The sequence below is a fragment of the Podarcis pityusensis genome (assembly GCF_964106645.2).
Source record: "Podarcis pityusensis genome assembly, chromosome: 7".
NCBI lineage: Eukaryota > Metazoa > Chordata > Lepidosauria > Squamata > Lacertidae > Podarcis > Podarcis pityusensis.
This window is the reverse complement of record NC_138031.1, coordinates 81,767,995-81,785,764: the sequence shown is the minus strand read 5'-3', so window position 1 is coordinate 81,785,764 and position 17,770 is coordinate 81,767,995. Positions and strand designations below refer to the sequence as shown.

The 17,770-nt window shown below is 49.4% G+C and overlaps 1 protein-coding gene and 1 long non-coding RNA gene across 6 annotated transcripts in view; one reads left to right on the top strand and one right to left on the bottom strand.

The window, feature by feature from the left end:
• LOC308482196 overlaps nt 1-17,770 on the bottom strand; it is a 349,785-nt gene that overhangs the window by 315,531 nt on the left and 16,484 nt on the right. The gene's annotated exons all lie outside the window — the stretch shown is intronic.
• On the top strand, nt 1,754-15,721 carry IRX2 (iroquois homeobox 2). 5 transcript variants are annotated; one of them, XM_081014861.1, is made up of 5 exons: nt 1,754-2,172; nt 3,852-4,401; nt 5,284-6,087; nt 7,010-7,076; nt 15,019-15,721. In XM_081014861.1, the coding sequence occupies exons 1-4, from the start codon at nt 1,930-1,932 to the stop codon at nt 7,051-7,053; spliced, it is 1,641 nt and encodes a 546-aa protein (XP_080870987.1). In that variant the 5' UTR covers nt 1,754-1,929; the 3' UTR covers nt 7,054-7,076; nt 15,019-15,721. The 5 variants fall into 5 exon arrangements, with proteins under 5 accessions (XP_080870987.1, XP_080870986.1, XP_080870985.1 ...); XM_081014860.1 differs by lacking the exon at nt 15,019-15,721 and adding an exon at nt 8,028-8,880; XM_081014859.1 differs by having other exon boundaries at nt 1,755-2,172; nt 7,010-7,080.

Sequence of the window (17,770 nt, the reverse complement as noted above, 5' to 3'; positions counted from 1 at the left end):
AGGCCTTTAGACGGGCGCTCCAGGCGCAGGACCCTCGCCTTTACAGATTGGGTGTGTATTATTATTATAGGGTGTGGATTATAACACTTTCAGATGGATTTTGGACCATACAGAAAGGAGGACCAGTAATGAAGGAGCCCTCCCCCAGTGGATCTGAAGCAAGCTCTTCATCCACAAGGTATTAACCAAGGCGTGAATGTATTCCAGAAATTAACGGGGGGGGGGGTCCCACAATGCTTCCTGGTGAGCCTTCCTTGAGAAAAAGGACCTTGGTGCGTTTGGCCCTCCACCCAGAAGTGCGAAGGTCTTAAGAGCTTGGGAAAATACACTGGGGAGAGTGTTTTAAGCAAGTGGTTTATATACAATTAAATGTCACTTTAATGGTGAGTGGTAGACAGAATAATGGCACAATCCTTGTTTTTATTTTCCACTGGGGTGGCGGGGATGTTGCTACCTGCAAATGGGTCTGCTCCAATTTGACCTCTCCCACCCCACGAACCAGCAAACCGGAGTCAGCTTTCTCGTGCCCAGCGGGGCTTCTGCTGTTCACCGCCCGATCCTAAACGCGTCTCCTTGCATTCCACACGGCCGGCCCTTTCCTGCGCGTTTACTTGGCACTCGGCCCCACTTCAGGCCGCGATCTTGGCGACACGGGAGAGCGCGTCCCCACGGAGCCATTCGGGGTTTCCTTCCGACTCCAGGCTGCCCAGATTTTTAAGATCGCGCCTTGCAAAGCGCTTCATCCGCCCTCCCCCTGGGCGCGTCTCTTCGGAATCCCCGCGGAAGCCAGCGGGCATAGGATCGCAACTCTCTTCCTTGACGCACGGCGAGGCACGATCAGCCCGGAGCTGCGCTAGTCCGAAGCCGGAAGGCGCGCATGCCCGTTGCGAGGCCCGCGCCTCGTGCCTGCGAGGAACACCTCGGAGCCCTCCCGGCCTCCCTCCCTCGGCGCAGCTCTGCGACCACGTGACGCTATATAACCTCCAGGCCCGGCCGGCCGGCGGGCGGGCGGGAGGAGGTGCGGAACACGAGACAAGGCCGCCTTTGGTCGCCCGGCGCCCGGCCAGCTTCTTCAGCCGCAGCCCCAGCGGCCCACCCTCGCGCGCGCTCTCTCTCCTCCTCCCTTCAGGCGCCGGGGGCGGGGCTTCATTCCACGTTCTCTCGCTGGCCGGGAGTCCCGCCCCAGTTCTTCCTGCCTTCCTTCGGTGGGTAAGAAGCCGGGCGAGGGGCGTGTCCTCCTCCGCATGCAAATGAGCCGCCCTGACGGACAGCTCGCCTTGCCAATGCCCCGGCGAAACTCCTCTCCTCACAAAACTCCTCGCCTCGCAGACTCCCTTATGCCCGCGCCAAAAGCTGGTCGCGCCGGGCGCCGGGGGGGAAAGCTCGCCTCGCTCGCCTCAAGGGGGGCGGCTCGCGAGCGCGCCGACCAGACGAGCCGCCGGGGCTGGCCGGCCGTCGCGGCGGCCGCTTGCCTGGCGGAGCCTGGTCGAGGCTGCTTTTGCCTCACGCGCGCTCTGCTCGGCCGCCCCTTCCCCGCCCGGGCTGGGGAAGACGCCTCCTCCTCCTCCCGCTCCTCCGCCTCCATTTTCCCGCGCGCTCCTCTTGCCCAGATGCCCGCCGCCTCCTCCTCCTCCTCCTCCTCCTCTTGCAGCAGCAGCAGCCGCGGGTGACTTCTGCGTGGGAAAGCAGGAGCGCGGGCGAGCGCGCGCGCGCTCCCGGGACGTGCGAGAGGCTTTCCCTCAGCCTCGCGCCGAGCTCTCCTTTTGGCTCGCGCTCCTCCCGCCTATGGAGGGGACGCTGTGAGCTCCTCAGCGGCTGCAGCGAGCGAGCGAGCGGGCGGCGGCGCCCGTAGCTGAAGCGCCCGCAGTCGTCCTCCGCTCGCCTCAGCCCAGGCCCCTTCCTCGCTCGCTCGCTGCCCGTGGGCCAGCCATGTCCTACCCTCAGGGCTACCTCTACCAGCCCCCGGGCTCGCTGGCGCTCTACTCGTGCCCGGCTTACGGGGCGTCGGCGCTGGCGGCGCCCCGGAGCGAAGAGCTGGCCAGGTCGTCTTCGGGCTCGGCGTTCAGCCCTTACCCCGGATCCGCCGCCTTCACCGCCCAAGCGGCAGCCACCGGCTTCAGCAGCCCGCTCCAGTACTCCACCGACCCGGCCACGGGATTCCCCTCCTACATGGTGGGTAACGGACCGGACAGCCCACCACCGCCGGCGCCAGCCGCCTCCATCTTCATCCTCCTCCTCCATCGCTTCCCCCGCTCGCAGCGCCGAGGCTGCCCGGGCTAGGCTGGGGGGTCGTGGGGATGCACCACGCCGGGCAACCCGCGTTAGGCACACACACGGAAGCGCTCCTCCTCCGAGGCAGCCTCGCTGCGCTTCTCTCGACTTTCCTCCTTCGCTTTCCCCTCTTTCGTTGCTTCGCTTCGTTATCCATCTTCTCATTCCCCTCTCCCTCCCCCTTTCCTTCCCTTCTTTCCATCTCCCTCTCTTCTTTCCCTTGCCAATTTATTTCCTTTATTCTTTTCTCCTCGCTCACTTTCATTTTCTGACACCCGTATCCTCCCCCGCTTTTCCCTTCGATCTCTTTAGCGCTTCTCTCTCATATATATATTTAGAAATCTGTGTGATTTACCGGGGCGGGGGGCTTTCTAACGATGGAAAGGAGTCCAAGCTGAAACTCGATTAAAGGTGTTGTTTATTTTTATTTATTTTTATTTATTTGTTGCTGGGGGAGAGAAGAGAGAGGGCTCCTCTTCGGACGGATTTCCACCTCCAACTCGCGCTTCCTTCCGAGCACGTCTGTGCTGGCGATCGCGCGTGTTTTTGCAGCTATTGGAAACCGACGAAGGATTAAAGTTAGCGGAGCCAATTGGTCCTGGGAAAGTGGGGCAAAGGGTTCGTTTTGTTTCACTACACAAGAGATATCAGATCGAGCGCCTTTGGCTGGAGTCGACTCTCCCTCTCCCCACCCCCCCGCACCTTTTCTCCCAGCCTGGCGATCTTTATTTAGGATAATGGGAGCCGATCTCAAACGCTCCTCTGTTTGACTTTCTCGTGGCAGAAGAAAAGCAGTCGCAAGTTGCCAAGCCTTATTGTTCCCGGGCTATTTAGGAACATTAGGTACATTCGGAGCGCTGTGTTTAGCTTGGTTTCCTGGACCGACTCCGAAAGTTATCAAGTTGGCTCAGCTAATTCCTCTCCCCCCCCCCCTTTCTCTTCTCTCTCCTCACCCTCGTATTATGCAGACTTTAAATCAGCGCAATTTAAACGTTTAAAGGGCGAATTAAAATGCTAATTATATCGCATTTGACCAATTCGAAACGGTGCATATCTTCTGGTTTGCAAATTGGATTTGCAATGCATTAGCGAAGTGAATTGCTAAGTGGGGGGCTTTGTTGTCTCTCTCTCTCTCTCCTCTCTCTCTTTCTCTCTCTCTTTCCTGTATGGCAACAGAGGAAATATCGTTGCAACCATGTGTGGAGGCGGAGGAGGAGGAGGAGAGGGGAGAGGAAAAGTAGAAAGCTATCATTTTAAGAAACTACCTGTAGGGCCTTTGGAGGGAGAAAATAAAAATGTCTGCGTTGAATTGCAATAAACTGCAACGAAGACGAAGACATCAGCAGTTTTCAGAGGAAAGAAGGGATTCGAAAGCCCTCTGGATACTTTATTTTTTTCTTCTTGAGTTATAATAATGCAGGAGTGCTCGGCACTACAATTAAGAAATAATAACATTGTTCGCTAGAGTGATTGCATTACATTAGTGTAAAATGTAATAGTCGCTCCCGTGGCGTTGCCTGCTAGCTGGTGGCTGCCAGCTCTTCCGAAATGCCTAACGCCCTTGCTTTTGTGCTTGGCAGGGCTCCCCTTACGATGCCCACGCGACGGGCATGAGCGGGGCCATCAGCTACCACCCTTACGGTAGCCCAGCCTACCCCTACCAGCTGAACGACCCCGCATACCGCAAGAACGCCACGCGGGACGCCACGGCCACGCTGAAGGCCTGGCTGCAGGAGCACCGCAAGAACCCCTACCCCACCAAAGGCGAGAAGATCATGCTGGCCATCATCACCAAGATGACCCTCACGCAGGTCTCCACCTGGTTCGCCAACGCCAGGAGGAGGCTCAAGAAGGAGAACAAGATGACCTGGGCGCCGCGCAACAAGAGCGAGGACGAGGACGAGGACCTCGACGCCGGCGGCGGCGGCGGCGGCGGGATCCGCGGCAAGGAAGAGGAGGCGCTGCCGTCGGACAAAGGCCGCGACAGCAACGAGACGTCGGCCGAGGATGAAGGTGAGGGAGGAACAGGCTGGTTTCGTGGGGCAGGGAGGCAGATCATGGGCCTGCAAGGAGCCCTGCAGCCCGACCCGGTGCAGGTCTACCTCGGAGTTCAGTGGGGCTTACTCGGAGGTAAGTGTGTGTATGTGCGCGCGGGGGGGATTATTCCAGGCTGGAGGGGCAGCATCCACGCATTGCATTGCGCGCATCTTCCACATTCATCCCCAGGGATTCCGCCGCCGCCGCCCCTGCACTTTCTCTTTTAAAGACAGCGGGGAACGCCGTTCCTTGCGAAGTAAGCGCCACGGAGCGGAGTGAAGCTTGCTTCCCCGTAGGCGCTTGCCTCGGGAAAAGGCCGTGTAAACCGCGGTAGTTATCCCGCTTCCAGGTAAACAGGCTTGAAGGATCTCAAGCCTTCGGAGCGCTTCAGGGACATTGTCTCGGGCAGTGCTTGCAGCGGCTTTGGAAAGGAGATGAGGACGAGGATTATTTGTAGCAGAAGCACACGACGGGGGAGCAGAGGAGGCTGAAGGCCGCTTCTCAATAAAATGTGGGGTTTTTTGGGGGGGGGCAAGTAAGCCCTGCCACACATAAGCGATCACAAGTAGCGGGGCAGGCACACCATTTGAAAGGCAATGGCCATCATCTTTGGGCGGGCCAAGCCCACTCAAATATTTTATTGGGGAGGGGGCTTCGAAGGGACCTTGGCTCCTATCTCAAGCTTGTGCCTTATGCCGACACCTGACCCCACGGCCGGGCCGTCCGATCCACCTATGGTGGAAGCTAAGATGCCCTCAAGAGGCCTATGGATCCGAGGAGATTTCGCAGGAGATCATCTCTGGGGGGCCCTGGAGTGGGGAGCAGGAGATGCTCCGATTGTTTGCCACCTGTTTTGGGGGTGGCGGGGAGCCTGAGGTTTAGGAGACGGGGTGCTGCGCTCTCCTCCTCCCGCTGCTGCTGCAGCCGGTGCCTCCGCCTGGTTTCCTTGACGGTTCCCCTGGTTCTCTGCCGCAGGGATCAGCTTGCAGGTGGACTCGCTCACCGACCACTCCTGCTCGGCCGAATCGGACGGCGAGAAGGCCCCTTGCGGCGCCGGGGACCCGCTCTGCGAGTCCGGCTCGGAGTGCAAGGACAAGTACGAGGAGATCGACGAGGACGAGGACGACGTCGAGGAGGAGGAGGAGGACGACGACGAGGAGGAGGACGACGACGAGGCAGCGGCGGACAGGGGTCTTCCCTCCAAGCCCGTCACCTCCTCCCCTCTCACCGGGGTGGAAGCCCCTCTGCTGGGTCACCCGCACGCCGAGGACTCCGCGCGCAACGCCAACAAAGCCGCTTTGGACGCCCGCATGGCCCCGACGGCGGCTTCGCAAACCACGCCGGCCAGCAAGCCCAAGCTGTGGTCGCTGGCGGAAATCGCCACCTCGGACCTTAAGCACCCTCAGCACCACCACCACCACCCTCACCACCCGCACAACCTGGGCCAGAGCTGCCAGCCGTCGGTGCCGCCCTCTTCCACCCCGCACAACGCTGCCTACTCGCCCTCCTCTCTCCTGGGGAGGCATATTTATTACACCTCGCCTTTTTATAGCAACTACACAAACTATGGGAACTTCAACGCCCTCCAGGGTCAGGGCATCCTGAGGTACAACTCAGCCACGGTGGCCTCCAGCGAGGGGCTAAGTCAGACGGTCTTAAGCAGCGGCGGCGGAGGCGGCAGTAGCTCGGTGCACAAGCAGGGCTCGGAGAACTCTTTGAAAACCATCGCGAGCCACCTAGAACAACATTACAAGCCTTCCAATCCAGACTCCAAAAAAGGTAGGTGTTTGCTGGCTAGGTTTTCTTTTCTACTAAGGAATAATGTGGGGCGCAAATTTACCCTACCCCCCCCAAAAAAAATCACAATAAGGTGGGTGCTACAAGCAAGAAGGCAATGGTGGTTTCTGACAGTCCAGGTACAAAACTCTTTTTCGAAGCTGCAATCCAGGTCACAGTTCTTCTGCTTGGAATTCCATAGATTTTAATTTTGTTGTTGTTGTTGTCAAAGCAGCCCTTTTGTGTGGGATTGCAGCCCGAAGCTGTGGTCAGGCCTCTGAAGAAGAGGATCTAACAGAAAACGCTGAGATTTGCCTTCCAGTTATGAATGTGATTAGGAACATAATGTAAATAAATTGCTCCGTGTAATTAAAATGCCTCTAAAAATCACTAAAAACCCCTTGAACCTGTATATAATCTGAAAATATTTGCAGAAATATTGCTAAGAGGGGAGAAATAACAGCAAGGGTGAATATTGTTTTGGCAATATTCCCAAGCAAAAAAAGAGAACAGTTTCAGGTTTGGGAGAGAGAAGAAACACAGTACAGTGTGAAGCAGAGAGAAGTCTGATAGCTTGTGCCCAAGTATATTTACTCGGAAGTAACCCCCCCCCCCTTGAGTAGAATGGGACCGAATCTAAAGGCAATTCATTTAGGATTGCAGCTTCAGTTGTCTGTCTCCTTCAAAGTTCCATTATTGGTCTGAGACATTGCTACAAGTTATGCTAAATTTAAAACAAGTAATTAAGAATGCTGGCCCTTCGAACGAGTTAACTCCCAGATCCGCTGAGAAATGCCAGCTCAAGAAAAGGCCTTCCAAGGGCTGTGCTGGGGTTTTGTGCAAGAGGGAGCTAGGCTGTGCCCAGAGTGTATAATCTAGTTAGCCAGCTGTGTCCTGTGACTAACTGACGCTTCTATTTTGACAGACCCCACTGAAGTGTGCACAGTAGGACTACAACCATACCTATAGAAGTGCAATCACACAGCAGCCAGGCAAGTAAGTGAGACCAGCTCCTTTTCTCCTTCTTTCTCCTTCTATTCTGTTACACCGCTTAGGAGGATCATTTGGCATCAGCTCCAGAAACATATTGCTCAGCCTGCAAATTTGCTTAATGTTAATTTCTTGCTCCATTACCAAAAGAGCATTATTACAAAAAGAAAAGCCTATTGCATTTTCACCCTTCTTTTTTGTGTGTGTTTTTTAATGTTTTTGGAGAAATCAGTTCAATTATTTCACACAAGCCTCTTGCTTTTTTTAAAAAAAAAATGAAAGTTGTGTATTTTCAATAAATATTTAAACCATAGGGTGTTTTTTTTTATTTCCCCAAATTATTATTGGAAAATTGCAACTGCAGTAGATTGGGAACTCCTCCTACATAAGGCCCCGTCGAAATATATGGGCGGATAGTTGTGTGTTCCCCTTGGAAGCCAGCCAGAATTCATCTCATTGTCCCTCTGTACTATTTGAAATGTATATCAGCATGCCAAATAAAAGAACATGATTGCACTGATTCAATGCTTCGGGTGCTGTACAGAAGATTTCCCTGCTCAAATGCCCCTTAAGGCATCTTTATAAACATGCAATTCTAATAGTTGTGAATCAAAATAAAGAGTGATTTTAGTTAGCATGCTTATATACATTTAAACAGCAGAGAAGGAAAATGAGATAAATCCTGGCTGGGTTCCAAAGAGAACATAGTGTCTGCATGAATTGCCTCTGTTTCCCCATTTATTTCCAAATCGCTGCTATAGTTAGGATTAAAGAATATCTTGTGGCCAACCATTTCCCACCCCCACGGGGGGGGGGGGGGGCAGAACAGAACCCAAGCCTAATCCTCCTATGCTGAAAAGAAAAGAAAAAGCGTTTTAGTTTGCCTTCCATTTTTAACACGCCGCGTGTAACTGAAAGATTGTGGATGATCTGGTGTTTTCCTTGGTCCACAGGTAGGTGTCACAATTGCTTTGAGAAAAGTCAACAAGCCATCATCTCTCCCCAAGCTAATCTATCTATCTCTAACAAAATTCTAAATCTGGATCACATCTTGTGCCACTGTATAAAAGAAGACCACAGAGCACTATTAAATCTACAGACTCTCTCTAATTGTTAAACCAGAATTTTGCTGGACATTATGTGAGTTTACTGGTATAGTCTAGTTCTCCCCAATGTATATGTGACTTAAAAAGAAAGAATGAATGAAAGAAAGAAAGAAGCAAATCTGTTTTTTCTCAGGATATCTCGAATTGATCAGCTTATTGCCACGGTATATATATATATATCTATATATATCTATATTCTGTAGGTGTGATAGGATTTATTGTACAAACACTTTGTAAAAGATACATACAGTAGCAATTAATTAAATAAACCATGACTGAAGAACTTGAGTACTTACAAAGTGGAAACAAATTTGATATTTATTTTTGTAATGATATGAGAGCTTCTAGTAATTTATGCAAGTTGTATTGCAACGGAATCCCAACTCTTTTGTAAATAAATTATGCCTGGTTTTTATTTGAGACATTGATGGTTATACAATCCCTCGTTGTTTAACGAGAATTCTTTACTAATTTATATCTTTAATTGTAAATAAAAACAGATTAGTCTACAATAAGGTGGTGGCCTTTTTTTGTTCATTTTTAGTATTTATCTTTTTTTGTAATTCATGATAATTTATAAAATATCACTGTTACAGTTGCCTAAGGTAACTTCTTAAATATTTAAAATATATTTAGCAATGTGGCTAATTAAACCTGTTGAACGTATATATTGCAGGACAATAAAAACCTTCAGAGTGAATCTGTTGCACTGGACTATATACAATTTACATTTTTAAAAGATTAGTATTGTATATCCTGTTGTATTTAGTGCTAGAATTCTTAATTCAAAATGCCATATTTACTTGCACTCTAAGTGAAGATTTGTGTTTCATTTTTATCAAGAGATACAAAACACTTGAAAGTAAAAAAAAAAAAAGGAAAATATCCCACTTCTTAAAAAAATATATCTATAATGTGGTAATCACTTAAGAGATTCACCATTAGGTTAAAAAAAAAGCTAAACCATCACTTCAATCCCTCCCCCCCCCCCACCGAATAATGAGAATTCCCTTATAATATAATTTCAATAAGGAGACAAACAACCATTTATTTTCTCCCTCAAAGATAAATTGAGTGAATATAACTTACGGTTATAAAACAAGAATAATAGCTTCTTAGATTGCCCTTTAATCAATCATACACTTATTTTTCAAGAGGCTCATCTATTTTATTCCATGATTAATAATGTTCCAGCGTGAGAGCATTATTAGATCCCAGCAGGGGAGATCCTGGGTGCTTTTAGCTGCTTTGGAATGGTCAGTTGGGGTTCATTACGGGCTGATATTGAACAATTTATAAAATCTTGTCTAAACATCTGCCAGCTCAGATAGGCCGATGTGTCTGAAGATGGGAAATTGCTCGACCAGTTGATATTGACAAACGGGGCTCTCTCCAGTGGCTTTTTGTTCGCTGAAAATTAGTGGCCTCCTGCTCAGGGGCTTGTTAGAAAGGGCATTTGAAAGTGATCTTAGATACTTCAGGGTTCAGCCTGGGGAATGTTAACTGGATAAAGAGTGGAATCTGCGTGCATGTCTGTGGTGTAATTACAGAAGGTTACCTACAGCTTATGTTGTTACCAGAATGTATTTGCTTATCATCATCATCAACAACAACATCATCCTCATCACCTTCCCCCTAAGTAAACAAAGTAGCCTAACCAAAAGACAGCTCTCTTGGGCAGGTGGCTGCCGTGTGTGTGTGTGTGTGTGTGTGTGTGTGTGTAGAAAGCAACATTTAAAATAATAATAATAATTTTAAAATATTCATACTCTACGTTGCAATCCTAAAATCACCCAATTGTTAAAGTTTTCACTGATGTCACCAGAACTGAGTTCAAAGTAAATATTTTGGGACAATATTTTAGCACAGGTTTGGATGGTGGTCCAGCAATAATGGGGTCTATTTATCTGAGTGATTCTGGCCTCCCCCATTCCCACCCCCAGAGCTATTCCCAATTCGGTCTAGACTTCCAACCCATTCCTAAAGTGTTTCTTCTTTACAGCAATTCTGACACAAACCAAATCTGTTTGCCTGCCTCCTTTATCTAAAATTTTATTTCTTCCCATCTATACTTTTTATTTCTTTATTTAGGATTATAAGATCCTTTCTATGTGACATTTCAAATTTCTCAGTGCAGAATGTTAAGAGGGTCAGCCGAGGGGGGCAGTTCTCCTGTGCAAGCCTCACTTGAAACGAACCACGCTTTTCCATTAGGTTTCCCCGCGAGTCCTCTTGCCCACGTCCCGTTCATTTCGATGGGGCGTGCGCAGGAGAACTTCCCTGGCGAATGGTGCTCTCAGCAACTGGCTGATATTTCTATCCCTGGCCGCAGCAGGCTTCAAACGAAGCTGTGAATTTGTTGTGTTTTTGGCTTTATAACGGGTAACTTGTGGGTTTAATACAGTTTTGTATTTAAATACTACTCAGCGTAATTTTTATATGTGATATATATTTTTTCAGGCTAAAGCTCTTTTGAGGGAATATAGTGCCTTCGGGCAGATGGGCGATATAGATGCCAACAATTCCATCGTATCTGTCAGATTATTATTCTAAAGGAGAAAAGTGTAAAATTATCCCGCGCTCCCTTTCGCGGCGACCTTTGAATGGGAGCTTCCTGCTCCCATAGCGTGGATATTCTCTCTCTCTCTCTCTCTCTCTCTCTCTCTCTCTCTCTCTCTCTCCTCCCTTCTTCGCCTTATTATACACCAGGTTCTCTGTTGGATAACATGTACATTTCAGTTGGTTTTATATTTTATTTTATTTTATTTTATTTTATTTTGAAAATCCATTCTGTGGCAGAGATTAGGAAAGCTAACGACTCTCCTTTGATGTTTATACGCCCAAAGAATTATCTAAGATTTCCATAATTTACTCACCCCTTGCTAGAATTTAGACCTGGGATTTCTTTTTCTGGAAGGAAAAGTCGAAAGACTTTGGGCAGCTGGCTTTGAAACATTTCCCTCTTTGCCTGTCACATCCAACGGTTTTGGTATAATCTACTTCACATTCACACACACACACACACACACAGAGAGAGAGAGAGAGAGAGAGAGAGAGAGAGATGTGAATTACTATCTCGTTGCAATGGATTCAGTCTCCACCGCCTCGCCCAAATCAAACCGATTTATTAAATAGCAATTAAGGTGCATCCATCGGGAAGTTCTCCTGCGCAAGCCCCCCACTGTGATGAGCTGAAACGATATCGCGTTAGATATTAAAAGGTATAAATGAACGCGAAGCCCTCATTGGCTGAACGCGAGTAAAATCTTGCGCATGCCCCATTCATTTAAGCGGAAGTTTGGCGCCGTTTAAAGCTCCTCTGCAAGGTCTTACTGGAACATTACGAAATGGAGGCTTGTGCAGGAGAGATTCCAGCTGAATTCTACGCTAAGATAAACGAAAGGAGAGCTAAACTGCCATACCTACTGAAGAGTAAACAACAGAAACAGAGTAATGTAAATCCAAAAGGAAATCGTGCAAATACTGGCCTGCTGTTCTTGGTGGTGCACATGCTATTGAAAACCCATTGAGTCCCTTCCTTGGAATATTATTATTATTATTATTATTATTATTATTATTATTATTATTATTATTGCTACTATGAGTAACAGATTCAAACCCCAAACAAACATTTCCCCTCCTGTTTCTCTCGCTGCGACCCTTCCCAACTTTTCCAACTCGCCCAGTTTTCAGTTTGCGCTTCCTACTTGCGCGCACGTAGGCCTGATCCAACCGGGCTCCTCTTAATGTGCTTGCATGAAGCTGTAGCAGTCGAGGTAGCCTTTTGCTTCGCGAAATGCGACCTTGCCAGGCAGGTAAAAGGTCTACACCTACACACACACACCCGCCTTACATCACCAGGACTCGGACAAATGGTCAGACTGGGCTAGCTGCGGTCCAGTAAGGGGGAGATATGATATAACACACCCCCTCGCCCCATCTCTGTACTGCTCCTTCCTTTGCTGCCTACAAATGTCAGCAGTTGCTGGCAAGAAGGGAGGGCTTGTTTGCCTTGCAGTGAGGCGGGCGGGGGCAAGAACTGGCGAGGGCAGGACGCGTCTTCCTCCGCTCGCCTTTCACTTCCTTGGTCAGACGTCGTTTGCTTGTTTTTGTTTGCTTTGTGTTGACTTGCTTGTTTATTTCAAAGGAGACCGAGAGGGATTTGCTCCCGCGGGCAAGCTCACGATTGCAGGGGCAGAGCTAAATTCAACGTCTGTACACAGGGCTGCGCGCACGGCGTGCATTCAAAGCGCATGCACACCCCTCCAATAATTCTGGGAATTGTAGTCTGTTCAGGGTGCTGGGCTTTGCAACTTTGCGAGGGGCAAACTACAGCTGCCTGGGTTCTTGGAGCGCGTGTGCTTTAAATGCGCTGTAAATGTCTGGTGTGCAGGCAGCCTTGCACCAGCAAGAGGTCTGTAGCCATCAAGCCTCTGGGAGCCTTTTCGGTATCTGGGGCTTCTCGCTCGGAAACCTGTCCGCAAATCGCTCGCTCGTTTACTGGAGGATAGACTGCCATTCAGTTCAATGGGACTCGCAGACTTGACCTTGCGCGCGTTTACGCGAACGCGAAGTCCTATGGGGTTGCTTCTAGCGAATGTGAAAACCGATAAGTTTGCAAACGCCAACGATATCAGCTTTGAAAGCTGGTGGATCGCGCCGCTGGGGATTTTCAAAGATGCATTGTTAGCAGCATGCAAGGCCAGCCGTCGCAGGAGGTTAAATCGGTGTCGCCTCTTTATTTCCCAGCCATGCCCCAACCTCGCACAGAGAGAGAGAGACTGCAGGCCACCAGGGCTTTTCGCCTCTGGGGATGGGGAGGGATCCCTAAACTGGAGTGGGGGCAAAATAGAAAAATTCCTTCCTGTAGCACCTTAAAGACCAACTAAGTTAGTTCTTGGTATAAGCTTTCGTGTGCAAGCACACTTCTTCAGATACAGAAGTGTCTGGAGTGGGGGCGTTCCTCTTCGGCCGCGCTGAGCCAAGCACAAAGCGGAACACAAGTCCTTAACAAATACATGAGAAACGTCACAGCTAATAGCCGGGCGTCAGAAAAGAGAAGCCGAAATCCAATTAACAGCTCAAGGCTTTGCTGCTTATTAACAATAAGGATTAAGGCTGCAATCTTATGTACACTTACCCGGGAGTAAGTCCCGTTGCACCAAGTGGGACTTATTTCCGAGTAAACATGCCAAGGAAGGGGCTACCTATCTGCCCACACTTTCTCCAACCTATCGAAGGATGCTCACTGGATGAACACGTAATTTATTTTGGGTGGGTGAGGCGTGCTGAAAGCACGCGTCCGCCGTCCCCACGAAGAGCTGGCGGCGGGGAGAAGGAAGCGGGGAACTGGAGGGAAACAGGAGAAGACTCAGAATCAGATTCTGAAATAGGAAAGAGTAAAGCGAGGCAAGAATTTGGAAACACCTTTAGAGCTACTCATCTGACGGAACTCCTCTGACTGTTCAAAATGCACACATAACGTCAGGACGCTCCCGCACAACCCCGCGGTTAAAAATAATAAAATAAATCAAAGCAATGGCATTCTCGAAGCTTGGAAGCTTTCCTCTGTTTTGAAGCCTCGCCATGCGCGCGATTCATTATTTTGCATCATTTTCCCCCCTTAAGGCTTAAGCAGATGTGCCAGGAGTGCGCGCGCGCGCGGGGGGGGGGGTGGCTACGTGCCCGACAGCAAGCAAAACCGCCCCCCCATCGTTGCTCTCCGACGGTATGCGCTTCTCAGTGACGCAATTGCACCCTATCCTTGGCTGCCGTTCAAACCTATGGGAACTTTGCCCTTGAGACGAGGGCGAAGAGAACCATCCCACGAGGGTTTTAGCGGCGTTGGGTGCTATATAGGAGATATTTTATTATATATATTGTGCGCCGTGAGCTACCTGCTACTTCTAAGAGGCCCAAATCCTCCCCCCCCCCACATCACCCGCCCTTCATTTGCAGGCAGCTGCACCAGTGCGCCCCACTCTCCCTGTAAGGCCTCCAATCGGGGGAAGGCTTGTATATTAAACAGAAACCGAACAAACGACATGAACATAGGAAAACAGTTTCCTATGAGACGTGGCAGTACAGCTCCCTTCCTTTTTAAAGGCGTCTGTGCGCATTTGTGCAGGAGCGAATGTAACCGAATTATCTCCCCAGGGCTAAAAGCGAGCCTTGCGTCTTAACTTCCCGTTAAATAAGGCGCTAAATCTAATAGCAAAAGTCAGAATACCTGCCCAGCCCGGTGGCAAAAGTGTGACCCTCCAGCTGTCGTTGGCTCCAGCTCCCATCAGCCTGAGCCAGCATGACCAATGGTCAGAGGCGATGGGAGCTGCAATCCAGACCCGTCTGGATGGCCACGGGCCTAGGGAGGCACCCAGCTTTTCAGTTCCCCAGAACAAGAGAGATCCTCGCCTGAAACCAAGTTCCCCATGCCAAGGAAAATGTTTGTGATCCTATTGACAGGGTATTCCCCTCCCCCACCTCCGCCCCGCTTCCTTAAAAGAAATAGCCATATGCGCATCCAAAGGAGAATAAACTGACATTTCATTGTGTAGAACATCCGATCAATTATTAATCGTTAGCGTCAACAATGGGGTTATAATTACTTTCGGTTACTTAAAGGCATATTTATTTATTTTTCCTCTCCGTCTCTCTGATCTGGTAATTAGCTAATCCTCTCGTGTAATGGATTCCGAGCTGATTTCATTAGGATGTCATCGCGGCCCTCCGTCCCCTCCCTCCTCCGGGCAGGTCCTTCTGGCTGCTCCGCGTGGCTGAAGGCGGCGCCCCCGCCAAAGGCAGTCTCCTTCATCGGGTCGTTTTCTTTCTCCCTTCCTAGAGAGCGAGTTAGTCCTGGGAAGAGAGAAACGGCTTCAAAGCGGATCGCGGCCGGAGCGGAGAGAAGTCCTCCGAAGGAGCTGAGGAGAGCGCCTCCCGTCTTCCTCTTCCTTCTCTCGAGGGAGAAGAAGGTTGCTTTTTAAAAACAATATATTATTCTTATTGTTATTTAAAGTTCTCAACTTCCGAAGCTGGATTCTGAAACTGGACGCGAAGCAACAGGGCCGTGGAGACCTACTTGTTTGGAGCGACAAGCCAGAGGGCATCGAGGGGCACGCGCTTTGTCTAAGCTGCGCAGACCGATCCTGTGCTTGTTTACTCGGAAGCCAAAGCGCCTCCGAGCTCAATGGATTCAACAACGTTTGCTCTCGAGTAAGCTGCGCAGGACATGCCTTCCGACAGGAGTGACTTAAACTGCAGAGTGTAAAATTAAAGAACTTTATTTGAAACTGAAGAGATAAACGGTTCCGCTTTCAGGCTTGACCCCCATCCTCCAAAAAAATGGGTGAGAGGTGTTAAAAGGAAACGCCCCAGGTCTGAGCACCCCATGGTCGAGATTTTTGGCGTTATTTTTTTAAGTGCGTGTGTTGAACGTTGCTTTGAAAATAATACAGCCATTCATTGTTCAAAACAAGGACTCGCCCTTCTCGATTTTTTAAAAAAAAGATAAAACCATTAAAGAGCCATTCCTCTCTGTTCACGGATTTTTGACGATCTGATGACATTTTTTTTCAGATCTCACTATGAGAGTTTCACTACGCGGGGCGGCGAGGTGGGAAAATCTCTTCTGGGAACAAACACACCTTTTGTAAACGGAGCTTTCCCAGTTCAGATCTCAATTCACCACTTTTAATACCCCCTTTTAAACAGCGTGAGTCCTGGACAGGTCACTACTCTCTCTTAGCACATTACAAAGCGAAGATGTCTGTGCCACGTTCACACTTGACATCTTTGAGGGCGTCCACCTCCAGCTCACTTCAGGAGCGAAAAGGCATTCGCCTTTCGCCCTTGAGTAACGCGCAAGATCGCGAGGAGAAATGAGAGAAAAGACGCAGTGCCTTTATATATGGAAAGGCACGGGTCAATAAATAAAGAGATGATGCAGATTGCACAGATCTATATATAAACTGCGTCGAAGGCTACCTCGCGACGCGAGAAAAAGAGAGAACAGAAATCGACTGTGGCTGATGGACTCTTCCCGCCCCCTTCCAAAAAACGCAATAGCAGCAAAATCGCAAAGGGGAAAAAATGCAAGTCCCCCCCATTAATTCAGCCTGACAGCTCTGTCGCCCCCCGCCTCCCCCTGCCTCTTCCTCCACCAATGAAAGCCTCTTTTCAGAAGGGTATGTTTTAATTTGTCACATCAAGGCAATAAAAGGCAGCAATATATACTTAACCAGTTAACATCGTAATAACAGGTTTAAAAGGAGCAATTAAATGGTCGAGAGTCGTGCGTCTGCTTCCCCCACCCCCCACCCCACTTTCTCTAAGCATTATTATTGCCACATCAACCAACTTCGCCCTATTGTCTCACTTCGCTCAGCTCCCTCCGGCCCTGCGAGTTTTATGGCGAAGTCTTTGTTGAGTAATCGACGACGTCTTTTACGCAAGCAGAGAGGGAGGTCTGCGCTTAAGCCAAAAGGGCCCCAGTAGATCGCCGCAGAGTTTCTCCCGACCCGCCTCCCAGGACAAAACAGCTTACAGTATTTTAAAAGCTGTCTTTGGACTTGCTTACACAGGTATGCAGGGTATTAGGATCACATTCTAAATAATAAACGAAGCCCAATTGAACTCACTTCTGAGCAGATTGGGGCTGGATTGAGCTGCCATTCAATTCTATGCGCCGCCTTGGGCCGCGTTCAAGGCGGCCTATAGAAGAACAATGAAGCCAAAGAAATCCATCGTGTCCAACGATCCGTATCTCAAAAATACGGATCCACATACAAATATCGGCAATCTGAAACTAAAAATGCAATAAAATAGACTCCAACAGCTCATCTGAAAAAACAACAACTGTGCCTCGCACCTCCTCGTCACTTTCTCTAGATATGTAGTGATATCCATGTTAATCGTTATTAACCTAATTGACTTAGTTCCAAAATCTGGGTAGCGGCAAAGAGCAGGTTGGTAGACAAAGAAGCGCTTATTCCTGGGCCTTTCCCGTGAAACAGGATCCGTCTTCTTTAGGGTTAACGTCAGGCACCAGGCCTTCCTTCGTGGTGGGTTTGGGGTTTTTGCGCCTTTCGCTGGCCAGGTGAAGGCTCTTCTGTTTCCCTCCTCGCGCTGCCAGCTTCAAATGCAAAATAATAAGGCCCAGGGCGCAAGCAGGCGGGTTTCCTGAGCGAATAACTCCTATTGGAATGAATGGGGAGGCGAAGAGGGCACCGTTTTAGCATTTCATTTGCATGTACAAGGCAAGGTCCAGCTAACGTGGAGCACTTCTAGTGCAACCCTATCAAGCCTTGTCAAAAGCAAGGCGCACGGACTTCCAGGGCTCACTCCCAACCTCAGATAATATAGGACTTCAACCTTAAGAGCACATCGAAATCGAAGGGCAATGCCACTCCAAAGGAGACCAGCGCAAGAAAACTTCCCAGTGGATCGTGCCCATATAGTGCTTACCTCGAGCCTTTCAATTTTAGGTTTTTAAAAAAGAGGATAAGTGTCATATATACTAACTCAGTCATACAAACACTCATTTTCCCCCATATAAGAAACGTGGGAGAGGCGTCACAGATTATCTCAGCGACTTC